Source organism: Equus asinus, chromosome 2 (genome assembly GCF_041296235.1).
Source record: "Equus asinus isolate D_3611 breed Donkey chromosome 2, EquAss-T2T_v2, whole genome shotgun sequence".
NCBI lineage: Eukaryota > Metazoa > Chordata > Mammalia > Perissodactyla > Equidae > Equus > Equus asinus.
In genome coordinates, this window is record NC_091791.1 from 33,127,708 (window position 1) to 33,139,743 (window position 12,036).

The 12,036-nt window shown below is 41.5% G+C and overlaps 2 protein-coding genes across 6 annotated transcripts in view; one reads left to right on the plus strand and one right to left on the minus strand.

Annotated features, from left to right (window-relative positions):
- BLNK (B cell linker) overlaps positions 1-12,036 on the plus strand; it is an 81,983-nt gene that overhangs the window by 64,505 nt on the left and 5,442 nt on the right. For all 4 annotated transcript variants that reach the window (XM_014858423.3, XM_070486321.1, XM_044753299.2 and 1 more), the window contains 7 exons: positions 793-865; positions 2,588-2,615; positions 3,434-3,476; positions 5,768-5,852; positions 6,279-6,310; positions 9,468-9,544; positions 10,370-10,453. In XM_014858423.3, coding sequence (XP_014713909.1) covers positions 793-865; positions 2,588-2,615; positions 3,434-3,476; positions 5,768-5,852; positions 6,279-6,310; positions 9,468-9,544; positions 10,370-10,453 — 422 coding nt within the window. The remainder of the gene's footprint in view (positions 1-792; positions 866-2,587; positions 2,616-3,433; positions 3,477-5,767; positions 5,853-6,278; positions 6,311-9,467; positions 9,545-10,369; positions 10,454-12,036) is intronic.
- ZNF518A (zinc finger protein 518A) overlaps positions 6,235-12,036 on the minus strand; it is a 56,882-nt gene continuing 51,080 nt past the window's right edge. For both annotated transcript variants that reach the window (XR_011494736.1, XM_070486297.1), the window contains one exon: positions 6,235-6,450. Coding sequence is in view for 1 of the 2 variants with exons in the window: in XM_070486297.1 (XP_070342398.1) it covers positions 6,422-6,450 (29 nt within the window). In the remaining variant the exon portion in view is untranslated. The remainder of the gene's footprint in view (positions 6,451-12,036) is intronic.

Genomic DNA, 12,036 nt, shown 5'->3' on the forward strand with positions numbered 1-12,036 from the left:
AGACGCTGAGGGGAGCTGGCTTAGCTTCTGGCCTCTCCACCTCTGGGTCTGCTCTCTATCCCAGCAGCGACGCTCTGCCTCTCTCTGCCTCTCTCCATCTTCCTTTCTCATAATGATTTTCTGGCTTGTATCTTCAGGTAGGGGGAGAGGAAACTAGGTGCAGTGGGCAAGGCCCTCTGGGTCTCTTCTGTGACTTCAGAAGATGAGATTTGGGCAGTAGCTTGCCACTTGTCACAATTTGTTTATTTGTGCAATGGGTAAAGGCCCTGAGAACTCAGAGATGAATGAATGGGTATCCTCCAAATGTGAAGTTTGGTGTATGTACTGTATTCACGTGTGGTTATGAATGAGCAATGTCTATGTGTGGGTATCAGGAGTGGCGGGTCTGTGCATCTCTGTGTGTCTCTGTCTCATTTGTGCAGTGTATACAGATGCAGGTGTGAGCTCTTGGCTCCCTCCCATAGGAACCCCTGTGGGACTCTCACTGAGCCCACAGAGTCAGGGGCTCTGGACTTGTCCCATGGGGGGAAAAAAGAAGGTCATGTGGGAAATGTTAAGATCGCGTCCCTAATTCACATTCTAGTTCTGAGCTTATAAACTGACATTTTTAAAATGTTTTATCCCCTTTGCCTACAGGTTTTCCCCAGTAGCTTCACTGTATATGCTTAACTGATACTGAAAGTAACAAAAAGTATGCATGTATTTCTGAGCCTGCTGGAAAGGCCAGCCTCACTGCAACCATCAGCCCCAGGTTCAGGACTTGGAGACTGACCTGTGTATTTGTTTGTGCAGGTCGAAACAGTGGGGTCTGGGACTCTAAGTCATCTTCTCTGCCCGCTGCGCCATCCCCACTGCCCAGGGCCGGGTGAGTACCTGCTGCAGGGAAGCAGCTGTGAGATTTGAGTGGATGGTCTCACCACTGCTGTGAGCGGAGCCTGCCTGGAATCCACAAAGGAGTTTTATCTGAGAATCGGGGGGAAGAGGGAAAACAGCTTTTCTGCTGTTTTCCTCTGGAAGTGCACACCTGCCCAAGCTCAGACAAAGGTACACCTCACATTACAATAGGCGTGTTCCTGAAGAGTGTGGAAACGAACCCCTGCTGCCTGTTCTTCTCCTCCACCCCCATGGCATGCTTCAAGCTGGACCAGGGGTGTCTCTGTTGAAATCGAAAACTGGTACTCTCTCCTCCCATAATTTTTTAGTTAAATCTTAGGTTCATTGACTTACAATGTTCCATAAGACAGAAGCTCCAGCACCTGAGTAATTTTGAGGCCCACTAGCAGGTTTCATCTTTACTTTCTCCTCCTCGGCTTCTCTTTGAAGTAGTTAATGATCTGTAAACAAACATGTATACCGTGCAGCATACACTATGGTGTTCAATCAAACAACATTGCCCGGGTTCCTTTCAAAAGGGAGATGAGTCATTCTTTCCTATTGAACTTAAAATGGCTTTGTAAACTGTCAGGTGAGTATTGTAATGTGTTAATATTACAAACAGTGACCCCACAATTTTATATTGGCTCAACAGGTTATTTTAAAAGCATATTTAAATATGTCCAAAGCTGGCCTGCATGGTTATAATCTTAATTCTGCCTCTGTGTAAAGCAAAGAAATTTGTGATTTCAGGGGTTTATTAACCAAAACTCTGTACACGTCTCTCTTGGCTCAGCTTTATCACTTTGGGCAAGTTACCTAGTCTCTCTGAGCCTCCATTTCCCAATCTCTAAAATGTGAGAATAACACCAAAAGGTCACTTTGAGGTTTAAATAAGATATAAAGAGCCTAATCCAGTGCCTGGCACCTTAGAGGCACTCGGGAATTGTTAGTATTCCTCACCCATACTTTCAGCTCTCAGCCAAAAACAAAGTGAGAGAGAGAGACAGCATTGAAAATAAATGCAGAAGAGAAGCATAAAACCTTAGCAATATTAGATTCCAATCTCTACTGGAACTAACACAAACCAGAATGTTAGGCAAGGCAAGCAACTTCAGGACCACAGATCACAGTGGTTTTCAAACTTGTGCCGGTCTTGAATTTCTCAGTTCGGAATGAAATCCTAGGCAGATGTCCAGTAGAGAAGAGCCACGGGAAGAAGTGAGGCAGTTGGCATGGGGAGATGCTGGCTGCAAACTCACCTGCATGGCCACCTGCGTATCTCCACCCTCTCTCCCCAGACAGCAGTGCTGTTGGGGGAGGGGAGAGCTCTGCATGCACACTTTGAAAACACTGATTCTGGCCCTCATTTACAGATGAGGAAACTAAAGCTCAGACTGGCCTCACGGCCCAGAGGAAAAGGCCTGAGGTCATGGAGTAATTAGTAGCAGAACTAGAACAAGAGCTCAGTTATCCCAACTCCCTGGCAACTGGCGCTCCTATTTATCCCCAGTTAACCCCTATGCCATCTGTCAGTGGACCCTATCTGAGACTAGGAGGATCATGACTAAATCCTGCTTCCATCTCTCTCCGCCCTTCATGGATTGTCTTCCTACACACTTGTATCACTTTCATTATTCTAGTTTAAATTTGAGAGTAAAATGATAAGTAGTCAGCTCCACTTTATCAAAGTTGATCTCTTTTTATTTCTCAGGAAAAAGCCAGCTACATCACTGAAGACAGTAAGTTAATTTTGCATTTAACCCACAATGTTTATTCTTATCTACTTATTTAAAGTTGACAATGCTTCCAGCTAAGGTGAACATAATCTTAGCAACTAAAGTTGCTGCCCGGAGAGTCCAAGAGAAATTTGGAATCCTCAGTTAGCCAAGGAAGATGCTGCATGGGAGGAGTTCATCCTCCCTTGACCCTGGCGGCTTCACTGAGTGTCAGTGGCAGATCAGAGGCGGCGGCCCGGCTCCCTGCCTCCCATGACGTCTGTTTTCCCCATGGGAGCACCTGTGTCTGCTTCCCACTCCGTGGCCAGGGAGCTAATGGCTGACAATAGCATATCAGGCACACATAGGCCTGACTAAACTCAGATTCTGGCCAGAATTTTGGGAACCTCGGCCAGCCCACTATTCAAGAAAGCCCACCTTGACCCGGTACCTACTCTGTAGCCTGCCATTTACAATCACTTAGCAAACACCAAGAAGGAGGGGCCCAAGACTGAATCAGATGCCAGATTCCCACTGTGCAAGCACTGGTACCTGGCAGCTGCTGGGAGCCATGGTATTCACTGGCACTGTTGACAGCAGGGAGGTCCCCACACCAAGATGACACTGCACCTTCCATGACACACTTCCAGTCCATTGTCACTTCATGCAAAGTTGGGCTGGGGGTTGTGTGTTTTTAATTGTTGTTCTTCTGATTGAAGGAATAGCTATGTGTCAAAGAAATGCTCTCCCCAAATATTTATTTTAATAATATTGCTTTGGCTTTTATTTCCACATTTTTCATATTCCACAGTATTAAATATTCTTGCTTTTTTTTTTAATAGACTCCAGTTGCCTCTCAACAGAATGCCTCGAGTGTTTGTGAAGGTAAGTCTATGTTATTTTGAAGGATGAGCATGTCTTCTAAAAGTTATTTTAATTAAGAACTTGTATGTAATTTCATTTCTAAATTTCTTTCGTTATTTATAAGGCTTTTGTAAATTGAAACTCAATTTTCTAAACAAAACAGCCTGCGCTTTGCAGTGAGTAGTGAGCCACAGAGCTGGTCGGAACCTGAGCTTGCTGGGCAACATCTTCGGGGTAGGCTACAGTCTACACGCCCCAAACCTGCCTGTTTGTAGACAGATATGACTTGCCAGACAGTGCCATGACCTTACATAGGTGAGAAGACTTATTTAGAGCCATTCACGTATCTTAGAACTAACAGTTTAGTGAAGGTAACGAAATTTTAAAAATCTATTTATTTGAACAAGTTCTTTTGCTACGTTTTCAAAATAATGTTTTCTGAGTTCAAATGTCTGTCTTCTCAGTACATCTTCAAATGCCTTCCTTCTTTTGTTTTATCATAACCCAAAATCCTTACATATACTTTTTGTTAGAACTTTCCCATTTAAAAAAATACTTGTATTTGAAAAAATACCAGGGAAAAAACCAGAAAGAAGGAAGAATCATCCATAATCTTAGCACTCGAAACACTATATAGAAGTTAAAGTCCTGCACCCACTTAATTCCACACGAAAGTACCCAGTGTTACAAGCTTAGTGTTCTTCTCACCGTTTCCTGAGTTAATATGGGCACATCTACATAAAGTGGTCTGCTTTCTCTGATGATGGATGGTCCTTACCTTTTCTGAATGTGCACTATGACTCACCTGTCTGCTTTAAGTGCTCCACTGGGTTTTTCACATCTGTTTCCCACATCTTTTTCCCCTGGGCTATTTCTGAACCATCACTGCCTTCTGCTGTCGTGCTTTCTTCTGCCTTTCCTTTGATGCTTTTGCCCTGCTATCCTTCCATTCCCTACAGTCTTCCGTGCCTGTTGAGCAGGGAGCTGGGAGTAATAGTGGAGCCTTTGGGTGAGCTTCTGCAGGAAGTAAGTACAAGCCTGTGCAAATGTCCTGCCTTCGGGGGCCTCTGAAATCCAGCAGAGAAGGGGCTCATGGCATGCCCCGTGCAGCTTGGGTGTCCTCATTCCTAAAGGGCTCCCAGTGCAGGAGCTTGGCATGCCATCTCTTTTGTGACTTAGTTCAAGAGCAGAGACAATGGCCATCCAAACCCAAAGCCATGAGTGGCCTCTTCTGGCCTAGGAAGGAAGCCTCCAGCATGGCAGGGGCAACGCAGGTGTGGTCAAAGCTCATCAGGCTGTGGGTACCTAGCGTGTTCCTTGTCTTTCCTTCTGAAATTATCAAGTCGTAAAGTCGTGAACAAAACACCTCACATGGCGGCTCAAAGTAAATTGCCACAAACGTGAAACACAATCTTCAGAGGTTCAAGGCTTCTGAATTTCGCTACACCACAAGAAACCCTGAAGTCTATCTTATTGTCTGTTTGAATCTTTGAGTTCTTACTGCTTTTATTCCTTTTGGGTTCCTGTAACGGGAGATCAATAGTTCTCCACCTTTCTTCCCTGCGGGCGGACATACTCATAGACATACCCAGATCTTAACACGCCCTAGACCAAATTTGAGAGAGAATAAAGCATTAAAATAATTTATAATCACATTTATCAATGGTTCAGCAGTAAAGTTCACTACGGGCTTCAACATAAATTTCTTACATTTCAGGTTATGCCCATTTCCCTGTGTACCAGTTACAACTCCACCCCTTCCTCTCTCACTCAGGAAAACACAGTGAAATGCAAGTGAGATCAACATTATTCTAAGGATACCCTTGAATTTGCTCAATTAATTTTTCAAAAAGAGTAGATCATTTGCAAACTCTGATATTTTACCTCTTATCCGTAAGAAATGATTTATACCACATCTTATGACTAATGAAGATACACCGGGGTGTTGTAAGACCTGTGTGGAGACACATAGAAAGCAGGGGTGGCTAAAATGTGTTCATTTTCTGACTCCCACCTGTACTCACACACTTAAAGGTCCAGACCCCAAGGGTTCAGTCCCCATGTACATTGCCAAGGGGTGACTGCAGAGGTGGCAGGGTGTGCCTGTAACGCTGCTGGGCAGGAGTCCTGGTCCTAATAGCACAAACACATCCCCAGACTGACAGGTGCACAAATGGATTACATCCTGGTGAAAGACAAGTTTGTGGGAAGACATCTGACCAAATCTGGTTCGTCTCAGTTGATGTTGCTGGGTTTGGGCATGGGGACAGACGTTTCACTCTAATCCTAATATGAGAATTTTCTTAATGCAGAAAAACCTATACCTGCTGAACGCCACCGAGGGTCTAGTCACAGACAAGAAAATATGCCATCACCTGTGTTTCCTCCTGCCCAGAAGTAAGAATCCTTTCCTTTAAAAATAAATTTCCTCGATGCCTGCATTGTTACACTGCACAGTGACACAGGCTGGTAGTGCTTGGTAAAGATCTGATATTTCATTGCTTTGCAATTAAATTTAAAAAGGTATTAAGTAGGTAACAACTTTAAAAGAACTGTTTAGAATCGCAGAAACCTAATACTCAGGTTAATTATCAGACTTAACTAAAATCTAACACTTTAGTCAAGTCTACTCCTTTCAAAAACCCAAGGGAACAATTTACTTATCTTGAAGGTTTTGGTGCCCCTCCTATCTTTAGATATGTTTTGTTGACCATTTGTGTTGACTCCTTTGTAATGTTCCTTTAGAGCATCTTCAGAGCAAACAAAAAGTCAAACTTAATTTTGTGCTTTGCCTTTTAATTAATCTGAACTTCTTCCTTTCAGACAAATTCATCAAAAACCCATACCTCTGCCAAGTAAGTACAATGAAGTCCTGAAGAGCAGTATCAGGTAGTGGTTAAGGTCAGATCTTCGTGTCTGAGCCATCCAGGATCTAACACAACACTGCCACTTCCAGCTGGAGGATCTCAGTATCCTCTCTGGCTTGTTTCCTCATCTGTAAAATGGGGCCAAGAATATTTATTCCATAGGGTTGTTTTGAAAAGTTAATAGATTTGAGATAACTTTTACTTTTTTCTTTTTTACTATTGATTGAATATTTTAATGGTCATCTTTTACTTATTTATTTATTTATTTTTACAAAAACAACAGAACTGTTTTCACAATAAGAAGAGTAAGTAAAACAACATATGGGCAGTACCTAGTGTAGTGCTTGGTACACAGAAGGTCTTCAATAGCTGAAAGCTATTTAAATTAAATCTAAAATACATTTTAATGATCATAAAATACATCTACAAAAGGTACCCTGAAAAGAAGATTTGGCAAATATCTGGATAATTTTCCCGGGGCAGACAATACATCACCCTGAAAATATATGAAGTCAGGCTTGCAGAACATAACTGCCCAAACCTTGGTTTGCTTTCTACTAAAATTTCAAATTTCAAATTTTAATTTAAAATTCTAAACACAAAGTGAAAATGCTTTGGCTATGGAAATTTTATTTTTCCTTATGGAAAGCTCTATTATACCTTTTATTGTTTTTCAACACAAGTCATTCTTTCAGTTGACAAATATTTATTGACCATCTGCCATGTGCCAGGCGCTGTTCTAGACAGGGGATACAGCAGTGAATAAAACAGAGTCCCTGCCCTATGAAGCTTCTATTCTGCTGGAGGAGACAGGAGAAATAAACAATAGATAAGTCATATAACGTCAGGTAAATGCTTAAGGGCTATAAAGAATAACAAAGCAAGTTGGTGGAGATGGGGTCACAGAGAATCCTGGAGGCAGTGAGGGCTGCCATCTTAGATGAGGTGGTCAAGGAAACCTCATCTGTAAAATGGGGTCACATAGCTGCTCCCATAAAGGGCCAATGTGAGGACAAAATGCGCTAAGATGTGGCTCAATAAAACAGAATAGGACTGGCACATATTCAGGGATCAGACAATGTCAGCCTTGAATTCCCCCAGCTGCACAAACGGCAGAAACCGCCAACCACCTTGTACTGTGTGCTGTGGGAGAGCCTGACCACCCGCCCTCCTTTGCTGCTCCCACTGGGCATACCATCCCTTCCCTCATACCCAACCTTGCTGGGGCTGCCAGGCCCTCACTGGTCCCTCCTGTTACAACGGTGGCTTTCTCCTTTGAACACCCAGGCACTGTCATCTGAAGTACTTAGTTCATCTAAGCCTGTCTCTCCTGCAGACTTCCCCTCCTAATAAAGGACAACTGGTTGCTCTGGTTAAAAACCTTAGAGTCACCCATGACTCTTCACTTGCTTTCTTCACATGCCTTCCAGCTAAATATATTCCTTCAAAATATATCTGGAATTCAGCATTCTCACTGCTTCCACTGATGCCGTCTGTTCCAAGCCACCATCATCTCCTTCCTGGAGTTGCAAGAAGAGCAAACTGCCCTCCTCTCTCTGCCCTTGCCCCTTCTATCTGTTTCCAGCCTTGCAGCCAAGAGTGACCTTGTTCAAAGACAGGCAGATCACATTACTACTCTGTTCAAAACTCTCTCCAAAAGCTTCCTGTATCATGCTTGTTAAAGCTCAAGTCATGCTAAGGGGTCCACCAGGTCACAAATCAGGTGCCTTCATGACCTCCTGTCTGGCTTTATCCCTTATTCCTCCTCCTTTTCTCACTGCACTCTGGGCAGGGTGGCCTCCTCTCCATTCCTCAGATATGCCAGGCTCTTGCATTCACTGTTCCCTGTACCTGGAACATTCTTTCATGAGATAGGCACATGCCTCCTCCCTCTCCACCTGCAGATCTTACCCAAGTGTCCCCTCAGTGAGGCCTGTACTACTTGTCCAAGGCCATCCCCAACCCACTTTCCTGCTTATTTTTCTCCATAGCACTCATGACTCTGCAACAGTGTATATGCATTGACTTATGTCTTCATTGCCTCTGTCACTCCATTGAAATTTGAGCTCCAAGAGGGCAGGGAATTTTGCTGTTTTGTTGACTGCTGTATATTCCCAATGATCACAATGCTCAGCAAGGCACACAATGATGAATGAATGAATGAATGAATGAATACTAATGAATGTTAAGTAGTTTCTCTATTTCATGTGTCTTCACAATTAGACTGTAAACTCCTTGAGGGAGTTTATGCCTTAAGGTAGCAATTCTCAAATATTTTGGTCTCAGGAGCATTTTAACACTCCTAAAATTATTGCAGACCAAAAGCACTTTGGTTTACATGTTTCTTTTTATTGATATTTAATGTATTAATCAAAACAGACATTTAAAACATATTTATTAATCTACTTTTAAAATATTAAACTCATTGCATGTTAATATAAATAGTATATTTTTATGAAAAATAGCTATTTCCCAAACAAAAACAATTTAGCAGGGAGAGTGGTATTGTTTTACATTTTTTAAGTCCCTCTAATGCCTGGAGTAGCAGAGACAGCTGGATTCTCATATCTGCTTCTACATTCAATCTGTTGCAATATGTTTTTCTGGTTGAAGTACATGAAGAAAATTGGGCTTCACAAAGATATGCGTTTGGAAAAGACCTTGCAAATGTCCTGAAAGGATCTTGGGTATTCCTGGGGCTTCTTCTTTCTTCTTTCTTCTTTCTTCTTTCTTCTTCTTCTTCCTTTCTTCTTATTCTTCTCCCTGAGCTAACATCTGTTACCAATCTTCCTTTTTTCACTTGAGGAAGATTGTTACTGAACTAACATCTGTGGCAGTCTTTCTCCATTTTGTATGTGGGACACTGCCACAGCATGGCCTGATGAGCGGTTCATAGGTCCTCGCCAGGATTTGAACCTGCGAACCCTGGGCCACTGAAACAGCGTGTGCAAACTTAACCACTATGCCACAGGGCCAGCTCTGAGAACCATTGCTCGTAAGGATATTTTGGTGTCTGTGTGATTTTTTATGTGTATGATTTTTCAGTGTGTGTGTCCCCTGGAGCACCTAGCACAATGTTGAGGTATAGGCATAGTAACTGCTCAAGATTTAATGAAGATCCATGGATTTTTCAAATCCCTTTCAGGATTTCCAGAAGGGGGAAGTCCAACCGTGGATGGCCCATTACCTGGCTTTTCATCTAATTCTAATTTGTCAGAACAGGTATGAAATGAACTCTTATTGTTACCAGTAAACTGCAGAAAAGGGCATGTCATCTTGTAAGAGAGAGTTTGGAGTGAAGCTTGAGAACAGACTATATTTTAAGTCAGCTTGTGAGTTGTCATTTGCTGATGGGTACAGAGTACATTTTTATTTTCAATGATTAAGACCTTGCTCCATTTATTCCGATTTGTATTCCAGATGCCCTAAATAACAATTCGTGTTTTTTCAAAACTAGCAAAGAAGTGTGCTGTTTTTATTGTTCTTTCTCTCACATGGATTCTATTTAAACTATGTAATTTTCTCAGAATAGATCTGTGGAAGCACATGATATCAAAACACCTAGAACAACACAGTTTAAAAAAAGGAAAAGGGCTCTGTGTGCCCTTGGGCAAGTCTCTCTAAGCGTTCTCAAAGATGAGAGTATGTATCCTTCTTGCCTTCAAAGTGGTTACAAGAATCAAATAAGATAATATTTGTAAAAACACCTTGATAACTATAAAGTGCTCCACAAGGCAGCAACAATAAGATCACGATGGAAAGAGAGATTATAGCTCATTTAGGAGAAAGGAATAAATGGTACAGAAATCCAGCAGGATTTAGATCTTATGTTCAAGTACTAACATTAGCAGCTAAGGCCAAGTGGGAAAAAAAGTCAACTACATAATCCTGTGATTGATCAAAGGAAGCATAAAACTCATTTTCAAGCTACTGGTCCAAATGTAATTAGGCCTGTCTTGGTAATGCAAAATGGGACTTTGTTTTTAATGCACAGGAGATATGGTGTGATTGAAGGCCTATCTCATGCTTAACAATGCTGTTTCATAGGAAGCTGACGTTCACTGTAAGCCATGGTATGCTGGTGCCTGTGATCGAAAGTCTGCTGAAGAGGCACTATACAGATCAAACAAGGTTTGACCATTTTAAAATCTCATATTCTGCCCTTAGACTATACTAGGCACAGTTGTCATCCTGATAATATGCAATTAAATAGTTGCAACAATTATGAATGCAGGGATCTTTTATCTTTACTTAGTCAAGAGGAGTTGCCATCCCCTCCTCTCTTTCAAGCATCTCCCTCTTTGTTCCTCCATCTCATTTCCACCTGTCCTTTCATCTCTGTGGGATCCAGAGGCTCCACTGCTCTCCAGACAGTGGGAGAGAAGAAGGCTCCGGGGGGAGATCTCCAGAAGGCTTGGTGCCTCATGAGATCCATCCAAGAGTGAGAAGTAACAGGCTATTTTGGATCAATGCATGAGATAGAAGATTGAGGTCAAGATGGCAAAAAGTATCTGGAAACACATTTTTTGGAGAGTCCAATTTATATACTGTGTTTAGCCACTCTTGTTTTAGTCCTAGTTCTACAATTAAACATATTAAATGTTCTCCATCAGGCCCTTTGCTGGCTTCCCCGGTTCTCTCTTTTTGTCTGAGGAAGCTCACCTTGTAGTAGATTCTCAGGAAGGACTGTGTTTTCACTGTTTCCTGTACTCTTGCACATTCAAAACTATTTTTCATAGCCTGATACCTGGAGGAAATCTTGGCTGGATATAAAATCTTTGGTTTGAGTTTTTAAAAGTGTTGCTCTGCTGGATTGCCTTGTTCTCTCTGCTGCTTTTGAGAGTCTAATGCTAATGTTATTTTCTTGCCCTTATAAATAATTTGATATTTTAATCTGAAGGCTCTATAGGCTTTTTGTTTTTAAAGCCTTATAGTTTTGCCAGAATATATCTCTGAGTTGATTTCCAGGTCAATTTTTTCATATAGATGGAAGCCCTTTCAACATGTACATTTAAGTTTTCTCTTATTTCCAATACATTTTCTTAAATTAGTCTTAAAGAGTCTCCATCATTTTGGATATTCCATCATTTTGTTTTTCTTCTTCAAGGCCTCAAATTACATGCGTTTTGGACCTTTTTGGTCTTTCTTTCATTCCACCCACTCTGACCCTATTGTACTTCTTGCTTTAATCTTTTTCTTTTTCTGTCTTGGTTGTTCCATGCCTTCCTCCGGTCATTTATTAGTCTTCATTTGAGGCTGTTTTCCCTTGGGCATCTTGTGATTTCTTCTTCATTTCTGAGATAGGTTTGTCTTTCTCTTCAATTTCTCTCCTGAGTTGGATTGAAACTCTGGTTGCATTTCTTCTTCCTGCTTTTGTCCATTTTTTTGTTCCTAATTTTTGAATTTATGCTTCTAGAATATTTTATAAAATATATAATTAAATTTAAAATGTATTATGGGTTTTTTTCTGCTCCTATTCAAGTTTTTGGGGAGAAAATTTTTATGAGCTGAAATGTTTTGATTCTCAATTTCTGCTTCCTTCTTATAATACTTTTGAATGGCATTTGTTTTGATCTTTTTTTATTCATAGGCAACTTGTGGACAGAGTTCCTGGTTTAAGAGTGCTCTCTAGGTTTGATCTTAATGTGTCCTTTCACACGTTTCTAAATCCCATAAACATAATGTCTTATTTACTGCATCAAAAGCTAGCATTG